This window comes from Carcharhinus amblyrhynchos, chromosome 2 (assembly GCF_965287045.1).
Source record: "Carcharhinus amblyrhynchos chromosome 2, sCarAmb.v2.hapA, whole genome shotgun sequence".
Taxonomy (NCBI): Eukaryota; Metazoa; Chordata; class Chondrichthyes; order Carcharhiniformes; family Carcharhinidae; genus Carcharhinus; species Carcharhinus amblyrhynchos.
In genome coordinates, this window is record NC_137325.1 from 7,601,892 (window position 1) to 7,626,879 (window position 24,988).

The 24,988-nt window shown below is 45.1% G+C and overlaps 1 protein-coding gene across 1 annotated transcript in view; it reads right to left on the reverse strand.

The window, feature by feature from the left end:
* cpne4b (copine IVb) overlaps nt 1–24,988 on the reverse strand; it is a 308,216-nt gene that overhangs the window by 239,921 nt on the left and 43,307 nt on the right. The window contains exon 2 of the mRNA XM_080215148.1: nt 20,020–20,210. Coding sequence (XP_080071274.1) covers nt 20,020–20,199 — 180 coding nt within the window. The 5' untranslated portion in view covers nt 20,200–20,210. The remainder of the gene's footprint in view (nt 1–20,019; nt 20,211–24,988) is intronic.

Consider the following 24,988-nt stretch of genomic DNA (forward strand, 5'->3'; position numbering starts at 1 on the left):
GGTTTTATTGGAAAGAGACTGTCAATGTCTTGCACCCATCAGGGCAAACCCAAATTTCAAAATAAACAACAATTTATGCTGTATGTGATAAAGGATGCTGATTTGGTGGGTTGGCCAGTGGATTCTGATTAATCAAGGCATTGCACGTGGAATTCACCAGGGAAGAGTTGCCCACAAAGATTTTGTTTTGTTGAAAGGGTGCAGTGCCTGGACACGTGCTTCCTATTTGCAGAGGAGAGGACTCTGGGTCTGAGTACATCCGGTTCCTGGCAAGTGGCAGTGAGCCACGCTACAAGCCTGACTGATAATCTGCAATTGGTTGTTAGTGCGATTCTTAGCACACTTGGGATTGCTCGGCAAGTGCTGTCCAATCACAGAATCACATCAAACGTTGTTTCGCCAGCACTGGCTGGTTGAGTCTAGTCAGCACTCAGCCCACTGGGGACAGCCAAAGGGATGTGCAGTTTGAAATGACCCCCAATCCCTGAGACGTATGACACCACGCAATATCAACTGTGGCCAGTAAAAAACCCCTTTGAAATTTGGTATTCTTGCATCTGTCCTGATGTGCACAGGATGAAAAGCATCAATAACATGTCTCCTTTTTCAGAAATCTTTAGCTCTTTCCCCAGTGTCAGGTAACCCATGACGAATACTTAATCCAACAGCACAGTTTAAGTTTAGCTATTAGTGTTACAAGTAGGCTTACATTAACACTGCAATGAAGTTACTGTGAAAATGCCCTAGTTGCCACACTCTAGCGCCTGCTCAGGGAGGGAGGCAGGCAGTCCAAAAGATGTGCCAGGTAGGTTGATTGGCCATGCTAATTTGGCCCTAATGTCAGGGTATTAGCAGGATAAATACATGGGGTTACAGAGGTAGGGCCTGGGTGGGATTGTGGTCAGTGAAGACTCAATGGGCAGAATGGCCTCCTTCTGTACTGTAGGGATTCGAATGATTCACATGGAGGAAACTCACGCAGACACGGGTGGGAAATATGCAAATGCCGGGAATTGAACCTGGGTCCCTGGCACCGTGAGGCAGCAGGGCTAACCATTGTGCCACCATGCCAGCCCAGTGACTTCTCACAGAACATAGCCGAATATAAAAGTACTTCATCAACAAAATATTCAAGAGCTGATTGAGTTTCTTGATCGCTGTTGCTTTTCTTCATCAGCAGGTTTGGTGTATAAATCAGTGTAAACCTGATCAAGGAGATCACAAGACTAATGGGGCTGTTTACATTTAACCAAATTGAAAGGAAGGAGGCTGAAATATAGCTAAGTGTTGCGTACGAAAATATGTCGCCGATAACAAGGGATAATGCATGTTACGGTCCATAAAATCATATAATTCCTACAGTGCAAAAAGAGACCATTCAGCCCATCGAGTCTGTACTGACCACAATCCCACCCAGACCCTACTCCCGTAACCCCACATATTTACCTTGCTAATCCCTCTGACACTAAGGGGCAATATTAGCATGGCCAATTAACCTAACCCTCACATCTGTGGACTGTGGGAGGAAACCGGAGCATCTGGAGGAAACCCATGCAGACATGGGGAGAATGTGCAAACTCCACACAGGCAGTGATCCAAGCTGGGAATTGAACCCAGACCCCTGGTGCTGAGAGGCAGCAGTGCTAACCACTGTGCCACCGTGCCACCCCAAATACTAACCAAAACTAACACAGGCAAAATATATTGAATCTTACTGATTAGAAATTGTGTTGCTTTAACACCTGGACAACTACATGCTGGAATGTTTTCACTGTTTGAAACCTGTCTGCAGGCAATGTTAGATAGGTCAACAAAAGTTGCATCTCATCGTAAATAATCAGCGACTACAAAACAAACCCCACCAATTACTTGAACAGGATATGATTGTCAATCTCCGAAATACAGTAAGAAGTCTGACAACACCAGGTTTAAGTCCAACCGATTTATGAATAAATCGGTTGGACTTAAACCTGGTGTTGTCAGACTTCTTACTGTGTTTACCCCAGTCCAACGCCAGCATCTCCACATCAATCTCTGAAATGACAGCCATTTTAATCGTAATGTCTGGCTCACTCAGATTCAGGGTGACTGATCAGCTGCAGTTCCCTCACTTGTGACCAACACCATCAAGGATTGACAGCTTGTTAGCAAATGCTCGTTTGCACTAACCCATCAGTTGGTTCAATTAGCTGGGCTTGCTAGTTTCTGGAAGTGCTGTACCATAACAGATTGGCTCCAATGTGTGCAAATACAGCACTGAACGAGAGTTGATAGTGGCAAGGCAATTTTGAGCTCCACATCTAAGTGAGGGTACGCTTGCATTGGAGCCGTTACAGCAAATGAACAAAGAACAAGAACAAAGAAAATTACAGCACAGGAACAGGCTCTTCGGCCCTCCAAGCCTGCACCACCCATGCTGCCCGACAGAACTAAAGCCCCCTACTCTTCCAGGGACCATATCCTCTATTCTAATCTTATTCGTGTCAAGACGCCCATTAAAAGTCATAAAAACATAAGAACTAGGAGCAGGAATAGGCCACCTGGCCCCTCAAGCCTGCTCCACCATTCAATAAGATCATGGCTGACCTTTTCACCATCATATCTGCTTCTACTATCTTCCCCAGCAGTGAGTTCCAGGCACCCATCACCCTCTGTGTAAAAAAATTGCCTTACACATCTAAAAATGTTGGATTCTTCTTTGGGATTCTCTACCCTATTGGGTTTTGGATTTTGCATCATTGACCATCGTTAAGGCTGAAGAAGGAAAGATTTTTGGTTCTCTTGAAGAATCAAGGTGTGAGAACCCTGAGGACTTGCACAGGGAATCACTGATTGACCTCTCTGTAGGACTCGTTGAATACGAGCTCCCTGGAAGTTGAGAATAAATTCACGAGGCGGAGCTTGTATACTGAGCCCTGTATAAAGCAGACCCCTGAGCGGGTCCATTATTCCACTGTCCCGTTTGAGACCTCTGTGTTCACCACAGGCTTGTGGTTTTTGCTTTACTTTACTTTGTGCAATAAAGCACTGTTCCCTCACAGACAACTCCTAGAATTGTTACCCAAGGGGTATGGGAAATGGGCAAGAAACCAGTAATCAAACAGAATGGTGGAGTTGGCCCGATGTTTGATGGGCTGTGTAGTTTACCCACTCAGTTTTCCTCTGCTCTCCTCTCTGATGAAAGAAATGCCAATTTTCATCCAAAATTCTTGACCAGCTCTTTTATATTTCCAGTGTAGAAACATTCCCACATCAAGAACAATCCAATCAGCAGGCTGCACGCAATGGTATCATCATCATCATGAAAACACCACACCTCTTCATCTCCCTGGATGTTAAAAAATGCCAATTATTTTAAGGGCAGCATGGTAGCTAGCACTGCTACCTCACAGCACCAGGGACCCGGGTTCAATTCCAGCCTTCAGTCACATTCTTTGTGGAGTCTCCACATTCTCCCCACGTCTGCATGGGTTTCCTCCGGGTGCTTCGGTTTCCTCCCAGAGTCCCAAAGAAATGCAGGTTAGGTTGATTGGCCGTGCTGAATTGACTCTAGTGTCAGGGGATTAACAGGGTAAATATGTGGGGTTATGGGGATGGGACCTGGGTGGGATTGTGGTTGTTACAAACTCGATGCACCAAATGTCTTCCTTCTGCACTGTGGATTCTATGTTTTGTTTTTGCCAATGTGTAGAGTTATGGGGATAGGCCCTCTACCTGCCCTATCTCCGTAATTCGGTTGGCGAGTTGGTATGGACTCAATGGGCCAAATGGCCTCCTTCTGCACTGTAGATTCTATGATTCTTTGCCAATGTGTGGTGTTACAGGGATTGGGCGGGGGAGAGGGTCTATCCCCGTAACTCTGTCGGAGAGTCAACACAGACTCAATGGGCTGAATGGCCTCCTTCTGCACTCCAGAGATTCCATTTTTTTTGTATACATCTGCACAAAAAGCAAAACAAATCCAATCCAACCAACGCCTGTCTCATTGGTCTATCAGCAGAACAAAGGAAGGTTTTGTCGGCAGTGCTGCGAGGTGCCACTTACTCAGCAGCAACCTGCTCAGCGAAGCTGTATTTAGGTTTGTGCAGGATCACTTGGTTCCTGACCTGATTACAGCTTTGTTCCAGAGAAAAAAGTGGAATTTCTGTAGTGAAAGCGATTGCCCTGGACATCAGGGCAGCATTTCACCAAGTACGGCACCAAGGACCCGGAGGGAAATTGATGTCTGGCTGGAGTCATAGGAACATTGAAGATGGAAGCAGAAGGAGGCCATTCAGCCCTTCGAGGCTGCTCTGCCGTTCATCAGGATCATGGCTGATCATCCAACTCAATATCCTAATCCTGCCTTCTCTCCATAGCCTTTGATCCCATTCGCCCCAAGTGCTATATCCAGCTGCCTCTTGAATACATTCAAATGTTTTGAAATCAACTATTCCCTGTGGTAATTAATTCCACAAGCTCATCACTCTTTGGGTGAAGAAATATCTCCATCACAAGTGGTCTACCCCGAATCCTCAGACTATGACCCTTGCTTCTGGACACCATTATCAGGAACATCCTCCCTCCATATATCCTGTCTAGTCCTGTTAGAATTTTATAAGTCTCTATGAGATTCCTCCCCTCATTCATCTGAACTCCAGTGAAAACAATTCTAACCTAGTCAATCTCCTCATATATCAGTCCCACCATCCCCGGAATCAGCCTGGTAAACCTTCGTTGCACTCCCTCGAGAGCAAGAACATCCTTCCTCAGAAAAGGAGACCAAAACTGCACACAATGTGGCCTCACCAAGGCCCCGTGTAACTGCAACGACATACCTAGTACAAAAGATGACGGATCTGGCCGTTGGAGAATTATAATTTCAGTCTAGGACATTGCGGCAGGAGTTTCTCAAGGCTAACCATCCTCGGTCCTACATTCTCAACCATCTTGAGCTGCTCCATCAATGACCTCCCGTCCCACCTCAGATAGGAAGTGAGGGATATTTGCTAACAGTCTTACACAATGTTCAGTTCTCTTCGCAATTCTTCAATACTGAAGTAATCCATGCCCACATGCTGCAAAACCTGGATAACAATCAATTTGGGCTAGTAAAAACATTCACACCCCACTAGTGCCAGGCATTGACTATCCCCAAGCAGAGACGGTCTAACCATCTCCCCTTCACTTCATTGGCATAACCATTGTGAACTGCCTCACTACCAATAGCCCTGAAATTACCATTGACCAGAATCTGAACTAGACATTCCATATAAATACAGTGGCTACAAGAACGAGTCAGGGGCTGGGAATTCTGCGGTGAGTAACTCATCTCCTGACTCCTCAAAGTCTGTCCACCATCTACAAAGCATAAGTCAGGAGTATGATGGAATGCTTTGATTTTGATTTGATTTATTATTGCCACATGTACTGGGATACAGTGAAAAGTATTGCTTCCTGCGCGCTATACAGACAAAGCATACCATTCATAGAGAAGGAAAGGAGAGGGTGCAGAATATAGTGTTATATTGTAGCTAGGATGTAGAGAAAGATCAATTTAATGTGAAATAAGTCCAAAACTCTGACAGCAGCTGGGAAGAAGCTGTTCTTGAGTCGGTTGGTACGTGACCTCAGACTTTTGTATCTTTTTCCTGACGGAAGAAGTTGGAAGAGAGAATATCCGGGGTGCATGGGGTCCTCCATCATGCTGGCTGCTTTGCCGAGTTAGCAGGAAGTATAGACAGAGTCAATGGAGGGGGAGGCTGGTTTGCCTGATGGATTGGGTGACATTCACTTGCCTGGATGAGTGTGGCTCCAACAACATGCAGGGCAAAGCAGCCCCACTTGATTGGCACTCCATCCATCACCTAAAAGCCCTGTCAGCTATGGTTGAGTAGTTGGCAAGCTTACCTCTGAGATACAAGGCCCTGGGTTCAAATCCCACTCAGCAAATTAGCCACAAATATTAAAGTTGAAACTCCAGTTCAGCGCTGGAGGGAGTGCTGCACAGTTGGGGGTGCTGATCTCTGGGTGAAGTGTTAAGCCAATCAGCCACATCTACTCACTCGGTTGGCTGTTTAAAAAAAAATCCGCCACCTAGAACATTCGCTTCTTCTGTTACCAATGCACAGCAGCAGTGGTGTGTACCACTCACACCACACACTGCCGCAACTCCGAAACCTCTTCAACAGCACCTCCCAAATCCATGACTTCTCTCACCAGAAGGATAAGCAAGGGTGACGGGCACGTAGGTTGCCTGTCACCATCAGGTCCAAGGTAGTGGAAATTGCAATGATTAATTGTTAGAGAAATGTATTAAAGCCACAGTCCACTGGATCAATGGAAAAGGCTCAAAGCGGCTTCTGTTGTTCCAACGTAACAAAGGTGTCGATGAGCATTGCTGCACTGGAAGAATCTTCACACAGAAAATTTAAAAACACTTTCCATTAAATAAAACAAACCCATTTAGATAACCCAGAATAACTGAACATCAACTTCAGACTCTTATTTCATGAATTATTTGTTGGCCTTTTATCACTTCCTAGATGGCATGATCCTCATTATAGAACAGCTAATAGAATCTAAAGTAATCCAATGCACAGGAACTTCAAGATTTGATTAAGTTCGGAATATAGCAGAGCCCACAATACAGCATCACTTTATCACAAAAACTATCAAATAGTTATTTTACCTAAAGGGGCTAACCCCTGCAAATTTTGTGCCTCTCATTAATCTTTATGTCCTTGTGTCTCACCTCATACTTTCCACACCTCTGTTTTCCCCAAGTTATTCCTTTCACTCCTCACATTATCCTTACCCTGTCTTCCCTGCTTCCAATTTCCTCGCTTGTCATTCAAATTTCATCCGGTTCACTAATGCCCTTTAGGGAAGGAAATCTGCCATCCTTACCTGGTCTGGCCTACATGTGACTCCAGAGCCACAGCAATGTGGTTCACTTCCAACTGCCCTCTGAAATAGCCTACTCAGGTGGGGCGGCACAGTGGCACAGCTGCAGCCTCACAGCACCAGGGACCCGGGTTCGAAACCCGCCTTGGATCACTGTCTGTGCGGAGTCTGTACATTCTCCCCATGCCTGAGTGGGTTTCCTCCCACAGTCCGAAAGACGTGCTGGTTAGGTGCATTGACCCGCACAGGCGCCGGAGTGTGGCAGCGAGCGAATTTTCACAGTAACTTCATTGCAGTGTTAACGTAAGCCTACTTGTGACTAGTAAATAAACTTTAACTTTTTATACTTCAGTTCAAGGGCAACTAGGGATGGGCAATAAATGCTGGCCAGCCAGTGACACCCATGTTCCACATTATGAAAAGAAAATGCCTACAGGTGTCTGAGGCTTGTTTAGTCGCTTCCCTCATTTCAGAGCTCAGCTACTGACTGGATTGTGATTGGACGACTTGGCACTATAGGCAGTGGGTTTTCTTCATCGTTTCAAGGCATCACAACAACAACTTGCATTTATCTAACACCTTTAACATGGCGGTGATTCTCCCACCTCGCTGTGCCTGCTACAGATCATGCCGACACTGGAAAATAGCATGCAGGCCTAAAAGCTGGTTTCGCGTCAAACAGTTTCCCAGCCCTTTCTAATGCCGCAAGAGGGCAATGCTTACTTAACGTAGCATTTAAACACGGATAGTCCGTTCGACTCTCAGCTCGTGGGATTCTCCAACCTCGGGCATGGCGCAAGAACCAGCGGAGATCAGATGTGATGGTCACACCAGGGGGGGCTCAGAGGCCACTGAAACACCAGGGTGGCTGGGGGCAGCGGCCATCAGGCAGTGCCCACCTGGCAGTGCCAACCAGGCACCCCGGCAGTGCCTGTCTGAACTGCTAGTGTGCCAGGAGCAGTGCCAACAGGCGGGGCCTGAGACACGATTATGAAGGGAGGCTATGTGGGGAAGGGGGGAAATCATAGAATCCAGCAGTGCAGAAGGAGGCCACCCAGCCCATCGAGTCTGCACCAACCACAATCCCACCCAGGCCCCATCTCCGTACCCCATTCATCCACCCCAGCTAATCCTTCTGACACTATGGGCTAATTTAGGATGGCTAATCCACATCATACAAAAAACAATCCAGCACGGGAAACAGGCCATTCGGCCCAACGAGCCCGCGCCGCCATCTTAACAAAGCCTTTTCCTACACCTACCTTGACCCGTGTGTATGCATATGGTACCCCCATTGGAAACCAGATTCAGGGGAGAATAGTTTAGGGATCATGTTAGGTGTCATCATGGGGGGCACATTAGGAGCCAGGACGGGGTGGGCATGTCAGCGATCAGGAAGGGGGACCCATCAAGAGTGCACCGATGTCCTGTTGCTGGCAACCCAAGTCAAGCAGTGGGTGGGGGTTCATGCTGTCAATGAGGTGGTGGGGATGCTCCCAATGTCCACGGGCAGTGGGGGGGGGTCTAATGTGTGCTACAAGATCGCGGTGCCCTTGCAAAATGGTTCCCAAGCAGTCTGAAGCTGCGCAGAGCGCGCCTGAGAAGGAATGTTACCAAATAAAATCTGACACCGAGACAAAAGGTTCAATCAGAGAGGTAGGTTTCAGAGAACGTCTTTAAAGAAGAAAATGCTTGGGGGGGGGGGGGGGGGGGGGGGGGACAAAGAGTTCTTTACAATTAGTTCATCTATATTAGGATTTACATGTGCCTGGGTGATTAACTTGTGCAATACTTACCACACATTGTTTAATGCATTGCTTCAGATTCCGGTTTATCTGATAAATTAGGTCATTTATATTAGACATTTGAAATAATTATAGATAGGATATTATTAAACTAGAAAGAGTGCAGAAAAGATTTACTAGAATGCTACCGGGACTTGATGGCTTGAGTTATAAGGAGAGGCTGGATAGACTGGGACTGTTTTCTCTGGAGCGTAGGAGGCTGAGGGGTGACCTTATAGAAGTGTATAAAATAATGAGGGGCACAGATAAGGTAGATAGTCAACATCTTTTCCCAAATGTAAGGGAGTCTAAAACTAGAGGGCATAAGTTTAAGGTGAGAGGGGAGAGCTACAATTTTTCCACACAGAGGTTGGTGAGTGTCTAGAACAAGCTGTCAGAGGTAGTAGTAGTAGAGACAAGCACAATTTTATTTTTTAAAAAGCATTTAGACAGTTACATGGGTAAGATGGGTACAGAGGGATATGGGCCAAATGCGGGCAACTGGGATTAGCTTAGGGGTTTTTAAAAAAAATAAAGAGCAGCATGGACGAGTTGGGCTGAAGGGCCTGTTTCCATGCTGTAAATCTCTATGACTATAATGGGACTGATTTTTAACTCACTCAATCAAATCCCATTCAGTTACAGAGTTAAGATCTGGCCCATTAATGTGGGCAGAGGTGCCAGTTTCTGACATTATTCCCCAAGAGAAAGGAGACAAATTTGTCAATCCTTTCTGTTAATCTACACATTTCTAGGGACTTCCTTCTCTGTACCTCTCCAGTACCTCAATATTCTTTTTCAAGTTTTGCAGCCACAATTGTATGCAGTCCTCTAATTGTAGTCTATCCAGGGTTAATACGGCTTCAGTATAACTTCCCTCTCGTACAATTCTATCTAAAAATAAACTGGAGTGTTTGGTTTCTTTGTTTGACACAGCCTTGCTGACATGTGCAACTTTAAATGATTAATACAAGTGTTCCTCTCTCACTCGGGGAAACGTGGGGTCAAATAAGGCTGTGTCATTGCACCACCTCCCTTCTCCATCTTCCTCGCTGCAATACAACCTCTGACACCACCCCCCCCCCCTACACACAGGAGCAGGGATGTGTTGTTGCAATTATACAGGACCTTGGTGAGGCCACACTTGGAATATTGTGTGCAGTTTTCAGAAAGGATGTTCTTGCTCTCCAGGGAGTGCAGTGAAGGTTTACCCCAGGCTGATTCCAGGGATGGTGGGACTGATGTATGAGGAGAGATTGGTTAGATTAGGATTGTTTTCACTGTGTAGATGATGATTGTGTGAAACTAAGCTCCAGGTCATTGTCCACCCCTTCTCTGGACCTTAAGAAAATGGGTCTATCACTAAACATTCAGAAAACTGAAATCTCCTTCCAGCCAACTCCCAAAGCAAACACCCTCCTCCTGTCGGTTAGAATCAACAATCCTGGAAAATGTGGACCACTCTCTGTAACCTGGGGGCCTCTGGTTGACGAAGGCAGATATAGACAGCAGAGTTCACCATCACCTCCCACGTGTCAGCTCAGTCTTCCAACAGCTGAGGAGAAAAAGTATTTGACTGGGGTCTCAAACCCAAGCTTGAGGTCAGGGTTTACTGGGCAGCAGTGATCGCTGTGCTGTTCTGTGCTTCAGAGATTTGGACAAGCTCCAACCGGCACCTGGACACACTGGAGAAATACCAGCAGCAGCACCTTCGTAATATTCCTCCAAATCCAATGGCCAGGTAGGAACATCCTCTCCCAAACCAACTTCCCAAATTCAAGATCCTGATCACGCAGAATCAGCTCCACTGGACTTGTTTTCTGGTAGGGGATGGACGGGTGGAAAGAGGAAAAGAGGCCAGATCGCTCCCTGATGTGGGTGGGTGGTGGGGGGATGGATGGAGGAGGAGTGAGAGAGGGGCAGGCCAGATGGCTCTCTTTTGGGGCAGTGGGTCGCGATCGGTCTGGGTAGGGGGACAGTTACGTTATGGGGGTGGGCGATGTCTGTGGGGGCCATCACTCCTGCTTTTTTTGCGGCCCGGGAGAAATAGACAGGGGAGCACTTTTAAAATTTTTTCCTCACTGCGCAGGCGCAGTTGAAGGCTCCGATCGGAGCAGCGTTTCGGGCGCGATAAGCCCCGCCCACAGCGCGACTCAGACTCGCGATTTTTTTCAGGTTGAGTGTGTATGGGGTGCCTGAGAACAGATTTCCAAGTCGAATCTGAATCACGCCCAGATTCAGCACTTAGAATGAAAATGGTAAAAATCAGGCCCTTAGAGGCAAGAAAATATTAGATTAAAGAGGCATCTCTGACAGCACAGACTTGGCGGGCCAAAGGGCGTGTTCATAAGAACATAAGAAATGGGAGCAGGAGTAGGCCATCTAGCCCTTCGAGCCTGCCCCGCCATTCAATAAGATCATGGCTGATCTGAAGTGGATCAGTTCCACTTTCCCGCTTTCTCCCCATAACCATTAATCCCCTTGTCTACCAGAAACCTGTCTACCCGTGACTTAAATATGTTCATATATTATACCATACTTTGTTCTAGTCATCCTTGATCCTGAGCCTAAGAACAAGAAGGTTCCTCTACCCTACCTCGACTTTCAACAAGACCAAAATATTGATGTCTTGTCACTTGTCCATGTGGATCTGTATAATATTCCAATCCGGGGAACACCAGAATACCCGAGAGAGGAGCCGGGGAACTCTGCGAGTCACTAACAACCCCCCCCCCAGCCTACCATTCCCCACCAACCTCCACGTCCAAGCCAGTTTTCAATGTGCTGGAACATTTAATTTAATTTCGGTTGCATTCCTAAAACACGTTCTTAAACAAGCCGTTTAAACAACAACAAAAAAAAACACACTCAAAAAAACTGCCACATCTCTGACCACTCAGAAGCACTGCTTCCCCGGGTCAGGAGAGTCACAACATCTATATCTGGAAACTATTTCCATGGTAACTCTCATCGGCGAGCTTTACAAGCAAAAGAGAGAGCGGGCGGGCGGGGGGGGGGGGGGGGAGAGAGAATAATCTTAGAAACACACTTCTCGAACACATCATTTATTAAGCAGGAAGAAATGTTAAGCAACAATTTATTTAAAAATTGATAAAACATCGCGTTTGGTGAGTGCAGGGAGGAAATCGCAAGACTTTCCGCAGGGAGCTAAGTGCCACCATTGTGAAATTATAATGCATTGCTATTTTTTTTTTAAATCCCATTATTGTCCACAAAGACAGCTCCAATTCATAGCAACATATCTAACTCAAGATGTTTTGCCATTTAAAAGCAACGAGAAAAAAATAAAGATCCCTTTGAAGTGACGCATCAGTCTTCATTTATTGTCTGGCTTGACAGAGAGTGGATAAACCAGCTCAGTTCTCCTCTATATATAGAGTGCAATAGTTTCTATGGAAATCATTAGTTAAATTTGCAGTTAATTAAAACAGATGAGACAAGGAGATTCCAAGAAATCTTTTCAAAATGCAGTGATAGTTGATAAGCTGAATGAAAGGGCTGGTTTCTTTTTCTCTTGGTATTCATTCATGGAGAGTGTGTGTATCGCTGGCCAGGCCAGCCTAGCCTCACTGCCCAGCCCCATGCAACTCTGTGGCCCCGAGGGCAACTGAAAGCCACTCTCGTTGTCAAGGGTCTGGAGTCACATGGACTAGGGGTCGGGCAAACAGATTTCCCACTCTGAAGGAGATTGATTTGATTTATTATTGTCACATGTATTAGCACACGGTGAAAAGTATTGTTTCTACGCAGTGTACAAAGCATACCGTTCATAGGGAAGGAAAGGAGAGAGTGCAGAATGTAGTGTTACGGTCACAGCTAGGGAGGAGAGAAAGATCAACTTAGCGTGAGGCAGGTCCATTCAAAAGTCTGACAGCAGCAGGGAAGAAGCTGTTCTCGAGTTGGTTGGTACGTGTCCTCAGACTTTTGTATCTTTTTCCCCGACGGAAGACTTCGGGGGTGTCTGGGGGTCTTTGATTATGCTGGCTGCTTTTCTGAGGCAGCGGGAAGTGTAGACATTGTCAATGGATGGGAGATTAGTTTGAGTGATGGACTGGGCTTCACTCATGGCCCTTTGTAGTTTATTGCGGTCTTGGGCAGAGCAGGAGCCCATACCAAGCTGTGATACAACCAGAAAGAATGCTTTCTATGATGCACCTGTAAAAGTTGGTGAGAATTGTAGCAGACTTGCTAAATTTCCTTAGTTTCCTGAGAAACTAAAGGCATTGGTGGGCTTTCTTAACTATACCAGGACAGATTGTTGGTGATCTGGACACCTAAGAACTTGAAGCTCTCGATCCTTTCTACTTTGCCCCTGTTGATGTAGACAGGGGCACGTTCTTCTTTATATTTCCTGAAGTCGATGACAATCTCCTTTGTTTTGTTGGGAGAGATTATTGTTGCTGCACCAGTTCACCAGATTCTCTATCTCTTTCCTGTACTCTGTCTCGTCATTGTTTTGAGATTGTCAGAGTCTTTTTCCCAGGATCGAAGGGTCAATTATTCAGGGGCATAGATTGAAAGCGCGAGCAGGAAGTTTTAAAGCGATGTGAGGGGCATGTTTTTCACACAGAGGGTGGTGAATGCCTGGAATGCACTGCTGGAGGTGGTGGCGGAAGCAGAATCTATAACAATGTTCAAGAGGCAACTGGATAGATACGTGAATAGGCAGGGAATGGAGGGATATGGACCATGTAGAGGCAAGAAAATATTAGATGAGAGTGGCACCTGTGTTGGCACAGACTTGGTGGGCTGAAGGGCCTGTTCCTGTGCTGTATTGTGCTTTGTTGAGATCCCACCCACCAGGATGGTGCCATCAGCAAACTTGAAAATCGAGTTGGAGAGGAATTTGGCCACACACTAGTGAACAAGATGGGTTTTCTTTTTAATACAACAATCGGCACAGCTCCATGGCAACCATGAATGAGACTGGCATTTATTTTAGAAATTCCAGATTTACTTAATTAATTGAATTTAAAAATCTTGGTTGCCGTGGCGAGAGTCAAACTTGCGTCCCAGACTATTATTGCCAGCGTCTGGATAACTGGTCCAGTAGCATAACCATGATAACCAAGCCCTAATTAGGGATGGACGGATGAGGAGAACTAAGGGACTACAAAAAAAAACATTGGGAGTCAGTCTCTGCCGTCTCCCCACGTTCGCACTCAGGTTCGACACAACATGGCTACAGACTAGGAAATGAGCATTAATTTACGGTAGTCTGCGCTGGTAAACATCTCCAAGTGAGTTGTTCCCTATGCTGTCCCCTATCGTTAACACCTACCATTCACATTGTGTTCCATCACAACGAGGAGGTGATTAAATTCATACCAGCCATTCCGGGAGTGGGCAACAAATATTCCAACAGCTGTGGTAGCTACACAACTGGACTAGCAATCCAGATGTTTGCACTGACAATCTGGAGACATGAGTTCAAATTCCACTGTGGCAGTTGAAGAATTTAAAAGCAATTTATTAAATTGATAAATTTTGACATGTCAACCCACCACCCTGAGGACTGGTTTGTGGAACACATCTGGCATTAAAAGGAAAAAGAACACATCAACACTGACCCAACAACACAGATCCCCAGGATTCGACAGACTTCAATGACATTGAGCTGAATCCACACTGGGCATGGCCAACGTGGCCACCTTCTCCCTAAGTGGAAGGGGAGGGATGACTCGGTTGTGGCCACAAGTCCCAGACCATGGAACACCTCACATCGATCTGCCCCATAAGATCCGCCTGAAGGAGGTGCCTCACTTCTCCACTTGGCAACTCAGGAGGCCACTGAATGGGCTAACTAGACATCCCATAATAAACATTTCCAGTTTCCCATCATCAAGAAATAATTAGGGTGGCATGTTAGTTATAAATCACTGCAGAACGCAAGACAAACTACACTGAGGGATATGGTCAGAGTCAAGGCATACAAACATCTTGGCTACTTTCACCTCATGGATTCAAAACAAAGTGGGGAAATTTGAATAAATTATATTATATTTGACATTTAAAATGCAAAAACCTCCAGCCTATTGTAACTCGTTACACACTTAGTCTTCAATCTGAGCAAAGTTCCCATCCGCGTTCTATATGATGAATGATAGAATCAATGTTTCCTCTGCTTAAGCAGCAGGTTGGCCGCCTCTATCCTTTTCACTCTCTCCTCTCAAATAGCTGCACTGTAGCCAACCGGTCTGTGATATTCCTAGATTTACAGGGAAGCCTGTAACCTGATATCAAAATGCCTTCCTCCACCCTCTTTCTCTTGGTATCAGGAAACACATTAGCTTTGTATCTAAATTGAAACGCTGTTCAAATCTTTGATCCAAACTGTCTTTCATCTCAGAAATAAAGGCACAGTTTACAGCACCTCTGGTTACAACATAATAGCTATAATACCTCTCTAGAGCTTTGGGAGACTCATGGTCTATTCATCATTAGTTTTAAAATTTCTGTCATTACCCATAAGAATAACACCTTATACCTTGCCAGTTTAACTATCAGGCAGACGCCAGAACAGATCACATGGCCCCTTTTACCTACACTACATTTAAAGTCACAGTCCCAAAATATTATCAATCTCAACCATAAGATACAAAATCTCATTAATGTTGAAATTGCAGGAGTGTCAAGAATGAGAGTTAAGATTAAAAAGAAGTTATTCATAGAATCTACAGTGCAGAAGGAGGCCATTTGGCCCATCAAGCCAGCACCGACAGTAATCCCACCCAGGTCCTATCCCCATAACCCCACATATTTACGCTCCTAGTCCCCCTGACACCAAGGGGCAACTTAGCATGGCCAATCAACCTAACCAGCACATCATTCAGAATGTGGGAGGAAACCGGAGCAGCTGGAGGAAACCCACGCCGACATGGAGAGAATGTGCACATTACCTGAGGCTGGAATTGAATCTTTCAAAAGAAGGCAGGAGAAAGCTCTCCCCACAGAGGTTGCGGAGTTCATCCATAGGGTTAGCGGATAAGGCAGAGGCTATATTAATCCAAGATTAAATAGATGAAAGAAGGAGAAAGGGGCTGAAGAGGTATAGGAATGGGATAGGGTAATTGTGATGAGGGCTGTTTGTTCACATATAGACAAATGCCAGTGAGGACTGGGTGAGGACCAGATGATATGTTTCAGCATCGTAGCTTCTACTCATTACTCAACATTCAGTTTCTGCTCCAGTGCATTGCCTGGTTGCAAGTGACAGCTCCGAACTCCTACAGTTACCTTGCAGAACAATTGCTGTTTGAGGTGTTGCTGTAATGTCAACAGAGCTGGAGAAGCTGATTAATTTCCTGTTTCAAGACAGCCTCCGCAGCATCAATGGCAACACAGGAAGGGCCACACACGTTGCAACTGTAAGGTTGTTTAAAATACATTTATGGTAATGGACTTTCTTAGTGTCAGTGAACGCTCAGAATAAGTGGCAGACAGTGCCACTTATGGTGCCTATTAGCATCTGCCTGTCTCCACTGCTGTGAAGAGAAATCTTACTGCCTGTAGTGTTTCTGTGCTCTGCGGGTATCAGTAACACTGCCACAGCTATAACTGATGGAGAAGGCAAGGCCTTTGATGATGATGGGACTGGAATATAAAGGCAGCATCCTCTATTAATATTCAGTTACACTCTTATTCGATATATTCTGAGGTTTAAGAAGTAGTCAACTCAATAAGTGTTTTCAAAAACTCATCCTTAGCCGTCACCAACATCTGAGAACTAAACATCTTTGTTTTCTTGACTGATCAAACTGTAACAAGATACTATTGCCTGAACAATAGGAAGCGGCACCTTTTATTTTTGTTCTTTTATGCCCAGAGTACTCTCGCTGAGTTTTACAACTCTCCCTTAAAGCACGCAAACAGTGTGAAGATTTATTAAACACATTCCCGCTGCAAACGTACCACCAATCAGAAGGCAAAACACATTTCTAAACATAAACCTGATGCATTAAGAAAAAGAATCAATCAGGCTATGGAAATGGGTACATTCACTAATGCCAATTTGCGGCAGCACAGTGGTTAGCACTGCTGCCTCACAGCGCCAGGGGCTCGGGTTCGATTCCCGCCTTGTGTCACTGTCGGTGTGCAGTTTGCACATTCTCCTCGTGTCTGCATGAATTTCCTCCGCGTGCTCCGATTTCCTCCCACAGTCCAAAGATATACGTGTTAAGCTGATTGCTAAATTGCTTCTTAGTGTCAAGCGGACTAGCTAGTAGGGTAAATACATGGAGTGGTGGGGATAGGTGCTGGGTGGGATTGTGGTTAGTGCAGACTCAATGGGCCAAATGGCCTCCTTCTGCACTGTAGGAGTCTATGTCCTGAGAGCATTCCACAAGATCTGGATGATGTTAGCAAAACTGACTCACTCTTACATTGCAAACATAAGTGGCAATATATACATCTTGAATTTAACTCTAATGGAGATTAGTGGCACCAAGCAGGAGGTAGTGTTCCTGACTTTACTCAGGGCAGCACAGTCGTTAGCACTGCTGCCTCACAGCATCAGGGACTGGGTTCGATTCCAGCCTTGGATGACTGTCTGTGCGGAGTCTGCACGTTCTCCCTGTGTCTGTGTGGGTTTCCTCTGATTTCCTCCCATAGTCCGAAAGACGTGCTGGTTAGGTGCAACGGCCATGCTAAAATTCCCCCTCCGTGTACCCGAACAGGTGCCGGAGTGTGGCGATTTTCACAGTAACTTCATTGCAGTGTTGATGTGAGCACGCTTGCGACAATAATAAATAAACTCAAATTTTACATAGTAAGAGCACAGATCCACGGAACATTGTGTTCTGACAGCAGGCAGTTCAACTGCACACTTCAATGTTGAACATTTCTCTTATTTAAAGGAGGGAATTGCTGACAGGAAGGTTACCCATTTACACAATAACAGTCAAGGCCAGATTATTACATATCTAAGTGATAGATAATAGTAGAGTCACCAGTGACAGAGACTTCATTCAACCATCACGTACAAGGAAACCTATCTCCACATCTCCGAGTTGTAAAGGATTCAGCGCTGCATGGGGATTTGCTGATTTCTCAAAAGCGTATCGCTGTCAGGAACTTTTTCTTCACTGAACCACTGCAATTTCTACTTTTGTTTTGGAGAGACGTTAACATTCAGGATCCATGTCTGTACAAACACCCCCCTCCCCCCGACACCCCATCAAATCAAACCACTGTTATAGAATTATAGAACTCCCCAGTGCAGGAGGCCATTCAGCCCATCGAGTCTATCCTGACAACAATCCCAACCAGGTCCTATCCCCATAACCCCATGCATTTATCCTAGTTAATCCCCCTGACACTAAGGGGCAATTTAGCATGGCCAATCTACCTAACCCGCACATCTTGGGACGGTGGGAGGAAACCGGAGCACCCAGAGGAAACCCACGCAGACACGGGGAGAAACTCCACACAGACAGTGACCCAAGACAGGAGTCAAACCCGAGTCCCTGGCGCTATGAGGCAGCAGTGCGAACCACCGTGCCACCCTGATGTGTACTTATTGGCTGGGGATGCCTGGCGGAGGTGGGGGAGAGGGGGGTGCAAGACAGGGTGGATATCGATAACCTCCTTCTTACAGAAAGGATAGTGGAGAGAAACAACTGGAAAAATAAGCAGTTAACGTGAACCTTGATGTAGTCATACATCAGATTGTTGATTTGCGTCTGCACTGAGCTTCCATTCTCAACGTCAAGGCTGGGGATTGGCTCTGAATAATTAATAAAAGGTCACTGAATTCCTGGCGGGCATCAGGGGCAGGCAAAGCAAAAGGACAGGGTCACTTGGCTGTGAAAGGTGTGTGAAGGGAGCACGAGGGAATCGCAGAATAAACAGGGAGAAAGATGGGCTCTGTTGCACACGTGGGATGTTTAAGTTGGTATAGAACACGCATTGGAAAAATGTATAAAGAGGAAGCTGCAACAAAAATCCCAAACCTAACAAAAACATGAATAACAGCGGAGATTTGTTTTCTTTATTGTATCATGGAATGTGGGCAACAAGACAAAAGGAAATGTAAAAGGGTGGTGATCATGGCTAAGAAGGGTGCTAATAGCGGCCCTTTCAGAGATCAGAATGGCAGAACAAAGATAAGTAGAGTGATAAAGGACAACCTGAGACATGGGACAGTGGGGTAGGAGAGGAGGGGAGAAAGGATGGAAAGCGGGATATAAAAGGGGATGGATAAATGAATCAGTGGAAGAAATGAAAATAAATTGATAGAAATAAAAATGGGGCGAAGGGGAAGGAGAGAGATTTGGGATGAGATTGGAGGGGAGAGTTCATGCTCTGAAGTTGCTGAACTCAATATTGAGTCCGGAAGTGGAGTGCCCAATCGGGGGGGGGGGGGGGGAGGAAATACTATTCCTCCAGTTTGGGTTGGGCTTCACTGGAACATGATGGACATGTGGACAGGAGAGCAGGATGGTGGGCTGAAATAACGGAGACAGGAAGGCCTGGGTCCTGCCTGCTTTTATCACAAAGGAGATATTGGCCCAGGAGGGAGTGAAGTGTAGAATTATCAGAATAGATGGCACCTGGATTCTAAGGATTAACCTACGAGGAGAGACTAAAGAAAACTGGGTTACATTCCCTGGAATTTACAAAGTGGTGACTGGATCACCATTTTCAATATATTAAGGGGAGCACATAGGATAGAGAGAGGAACCATTGCCACTGGTCAGAGAGTCCGGGACTAAGGACCATAATCCAAAAATTAGAACCAATCCTTTAGGGAGTGATATTTAGAAACACTTCTTCGTTCAGATGGATGGTGGAAGTTTAGAACTCTCTTCCACAAAAAATGATGTAACAATCCTAAAAAAAACTTAATTTCAATCTTAAGATAAATGATACTATAACAATTCTAAACTTTAAATTGTTAGGTTTTTGTTAGTCAAAGGTGTTAAGCAAAAACGGGCCAAAGGCAGGCCTATGAAGCTAGGCCCCAAGTCAGCTGTGATCACACTGAATGACAGAACAGACTGAATGGAGGGGCTGAATGGCCTTGTCCTGAAAGAACATCCATGCAGTTTTTTTTTATTGGCGAATGGCATTCCGTGAAGAAAAAGAGAGGCTAGAATTCAGAACAACTCATTTTGTTTGCTGCATCTTAAAATCAGCCAAAGAAAGGGAAAGCCATGTTCCTCCCCTCCACTGCCCCCCATTTCCCCTCATGATGCTTCAGCCTCGTTCCCTGTACATAAAGAGTTGATATTTCACACGGCAATGTTACTAAACAGCACAGGTAAAACTCAGCTGAACCCCGGTTGAAGTTGTGGAGCAGAGAGTGCTCAGAATGGTTGTGTGACCGTACCTCTAGCCACTGTCCGTGTGACTGCATTTTGAGGATGACGCAGGGGTCCGGTTTGGAAAGCGCATCTCGGTCCGATATCCCTTTGCAAGACACCCGCAGTTCCACCTTCGTCAGACAGGGGCTGGAGAACAAGCCCAGAGTATTGGCAGCCGACTCATAAATGTTACTCATCTTCTTCATAGCACGTTATCCTGCGGAGAAACGAAGGAGAGGACTTCTTATTCTTCTACACCTCAAATTAGGAGATTTATTGCTTCAGTAAAAGTCATTAACTGCTAATTTTAAATGCGCAAAACCGCCCACACAGTGGAACACAATGTTCAAAGGCAGGGGGAGGTCGTAATTTTTACAACAATAACAACTCGCATTTCTGTAACATAATAAGATATTTTGCAGAAGAGTTATCAAACGTAATTTGACATCAAGAGTGATATTAGGAGCGTTGACCGGTGGCTCAGTGGTGGACAAAGAGGTGGGGAGATTACAGAGGGAATTCCAGAGCGTACCACCCAGGAAGCTAAAACGTTTGACCGCCAATGGTGCAGCCATTACAATGGGGGATGCACACGAGGCAAGAATCGGAGGAGAATTTCAGAACATTACCAGGCTGGAGAAGGTTACAGAGATAGGGAGGAGGTGAGGCGATGGAGGGATTAGAAAGGAAAATACGAATTTTAAAAATTGAACCTTTGCTGAACCCTATGCAACGTTAGTCTGCCAGCACAGAGGCTGAATGAAACGGTTAAAACACAGGCAGAGTTCTGCAGGAGCTTAAGTTTAGCTGTGACTACGATATGACTACAAACATGGCAATAAAAAAAACAATCAAACTCCCATTCAATTTGTTACTATTTCCCTCTGTACCTTTAGGATATCTGACCAGTAATTTTCCATCCTATATTCCAGCCTGATCAAACATGTGATGGATCCTGCATTGCATATTCAACTCAAAGGACAGAACAAGTGTAGAACACTATAAGTGGAAGATAGCTAAAGAGTAAAGCTCTCTCAATTTTTACCAGTCCTCCTGTGACTCTCTCCGTAGGGCTGTCAGTTGTTACACCGCCCGTGTCATACAACATATCTTTAATGTACAGTATCCAGTTCTAATACTCTGTTGTAGCTATTATCAGAATGTTCAGTTGGAGACCACTTATTACATGTTACATCCTCATAATAGAGCTCTCAGTTTTAACACTCCTCAAGACGCTCCCAACCCTTATAAAAGGGCTCTAATATTAACAATGACAGGGAGAGGAGGGCTGAGGTGTGATGTTTTTTCAGAGAGTCAGTGCAGACTCAATGGGCTGGATGACCTCTTTCTGCACTGCAGGGATTCATTGTGTGCACATTGATACATTGTGTACACAAAAAGCAAATCCAATCCAATCCAGAGAGTCAGCAGCAACTCTTCGATAGACTACTTTACCCAGGAGCTATCCCCGTAACCTCACACATTTATCTCGCTCATTCCCCCTAACCTACAGATCTTTGTACACTAAGGGGCAATTCAGCATGGCCAATCCACCTAACCTGCACTCTTTGGGAGTGTCGGAGGAAACCAAAGCACCCAGAGGAAACCCACACAGACATGTGGAGAATGTGCAAGCTCCACACAAAGGGCGTGATCTTACCGCCCATTCACGCCACGGTCCAGCTGCAGCGAGGTTGGAAAATTTTGCATCCAGCCAAATCTCCGTTCACTGTAGCAGGACACCAGTGTGAACATTGGCAAGATTCCAGTCAGACAGTTACCCACAGTCAGAATGAGTCCCTGGTGCTGCGAGGCAGCAGTGTTAACCACTGTGCCACCCTGATTCTTTTGAACGATTGGAGCTATGGGTTCAAATCCCACCACAGCAACTGGAGAGATTAAATTCAATTAAATAAATTTGTAACAAAAAGGGCTATGTTAGAAATAGTAGCTATAAAACTAACAGAATGATATAAACAAAAAAAAAATCTGGTTGATAAATGCCCTTTGGAGAAGGAAATCAGCTACCCTTACTCACAGCAAGACTCTGAAATGCTCTAGTGAGCCATTTACCTTCTTGACGACAAAGTTGAGGTTATTTTCACCAACAAACCTCAAGGGCAATTAGGGATGGGCAATAAATGCTGACCTTGCCAACAATGCCCAGTTCCCAAGATCGAATGGAAAAAGGTGATCTACACTGGCTCCCAGCGTGTGTCATATTCAATTGTTTAGTTATATTGTTACGACATGGAGGTGATTTCTTTCCTCTGCGCGATTTTTGGAACAAACCAAAGGGATATACCTCACCTCAATCTTATACGAATGGGCGTGGGGTAATAGGAGGCTACTGGTTTTGGGGTAAGTTAAAGCAGGATCTGACACTATCATGAACAATTAACAGATCTTTATTTAAAAACTGGTAACAACCTTTTTAAAACAATTAACAAACTGAACAAACTCCCCAACTGAAGGCTGTTTGAATGCTACAAGACTCATTCAGGAAAAATGAAATAGATCCTTATAGAATATAAACACCCTCAAATATTATAATACCAGGTGTCTGTTGGAAGTATGAACTTTCTTCTGATGCTTCCATCTGCAACACTTTGAGTTGCTATCTCTCTCTCTCTTTAGATGATGATTTTCTGTAGATTATTGCAGGATTCTATGAGACCCTCGCCTCTCCCTCCTACCGATTAAAGAGGTGGCAAGTTTACTCTGATAATCATTTCCCTTTGTCCAGGTTTAAATACCTGGAATTACCTCTCAGTATTCCTCCTATCTGAGTGGCTTGAGGCTGTTAACAAACCTCACATCTGAATTCCATTGGCCCTGTGTCTCTGTGGGCTTGGTTTAAACTCATTGGTCCAATTCAAAAGCCTGTTTTGCTATGTTGGAACCCAGATTGCTGCTTTGGATACAAATGTTGAAAACCTGCTGCCGCAGTTTCAAATCCACAAAAAGACACATGCTTTTTAAAGAGATAATGCTATAGGATTTCTTCTTTTGGTTTCAGCATTTCTTTTTAATATTTATATTGTGTAAAAAGCCACGTTTTTAATCTTATATATGCAACTTCATAACAATATACTGTTGATGGTTCATCGATGGATTAGCAAAACCTAAGTGTGCTGATTTAGAAAGGGGAACTAAACTGAAATAAGCTGCTAAAAGAAAGAAGACATTTAGAATCCATAGAATTCCTACAGCGCAGGAGGCCATTCAGTCCATCGAGCCTGCACCAACAACAATCCCACTCAGGCTCTATTCCCTTAAAACCATGTAGTTACCCTGACACTGCAGGGCAATTTGGCTTGACCAGTCCACCTAACCCACACATCTTTGGAGTGTGGGAGGAAACCAGAGCACCCGGAGGAAGAATGCGCAAACTCCACACAGACAGTCACCCACAGCTGGAATCAAACCCTTCATAAGGAGGCAGGAGAAAACTCTCACCGTAGAGTTTGCGGAGTTCATTCACAGGGTTAGTGGAAGAGACAGAGGCTATATGAATCTTAGATTAGACAGGTCCTTGGCGCTGTGAGGCAACAATGCTAACTACTGTGCCACCACGTTGAGTAAAACTCTTTACACAGAGAACCCTAGTATCTCATTGCTGCTTATATTACAGATAGGAGGGGAGGGTCCCCTTTTATGAACAATGGCACATTTCCCAACCTTTCAGTTTTGTTGTGATCTAAATTTCTATAATTAACCCCACAGTGACCTCGAGATAGGGTGAACTTAAAGGGTTAGATTACTTACACACACACACACACACACACACACACACAAAATGTAGGAGGGACTGCCTTCATACAGTAAAGAAAGAGACAAAGAACAGGAAGATTTACAGGGCAGAGGACACACAAAGAAATGTTGTTTCACGAGTCAGTTGAGGTATTCTTTCATGATGGTCAGCAGGCTAAAAACCAATGCTCTACAACTCACTTTTCCAGTGGAGTTATTTTCACACACTGGGGTAAGCATGTAGAGATGTATTAGCCTCATGGGCAATGGTGCAGAAACAGTACAGGTGTGGCCAACTGTTCAACAAGGGCAGCGCTCCTTTGAATGTGTTTATGCTAGTTTAAAGTTTATTTATTAGTGTCACAACGAGGCTTATATTAACACTGCAATGAAGTTACTGTGAAAATCCCCTAGTAGCCATGCTCCAGCATGCCTGTTTGGGTACACTGAGGGAGAATTTAGCATGGCAATGCACCTAACCAGCACGTCTTTCGGGCTGCGGGAGGAAGTCGGAGCACCCGGAGGAAACCCACGCAGGCACGGGGAGAAAGTGCAGACTCAACACAGACATTGACCAAAGCCAGGAATCGAACCCTGGCCCCTGGCACTGTGAGGCTGCAGTGCTAACCACTGTGCCACCGTGCAGGTGGTAAAATAGCAGATGGAGATCTTGCTCTACAGAAAGGTAATATAACTGGTTTCACCAGCTAGACATTCTTGTCACACGAATCCCACATCTCCTCATTACCTTTGACAGTGGATGCTGTGTCCCACATCAGGGTTCCCAAGATAGTTAAGTGTTACAACCATTAAGAATTGAAAGGATGGTTGTGGGGTCCTTTGTCCTAGCAGATGAAGAAACTCTGGTTGGCTAACCTAGATTGGGAAATGTGGATGACCTTTCTATAATTCTGTTTGAATTAGACCTGTACAACCCACAGAGGTTGGTAATGTGTCATAATGAGGTACAAGTTTCCCCTGAAACAGCCAGAAAGCTCCTTTTATTTGATGGTCACAGACAGACATTTTACAACATCCAGTTTTTAAAAAGTTGTAAATAGCCATAAGGATATTTCATGTAAATATATAGGTTGAGATATTAATTGCTTCACATCTTGAAGGCAGAAAACACAACAGTACATCCACACAATTTGAGAATGGAATATTCTCTTTCACTCTGTTAGACATTACACAAAACCACAATGTTAGCTCCAAATTCTGGCAGGAGTTACCACCACTGAC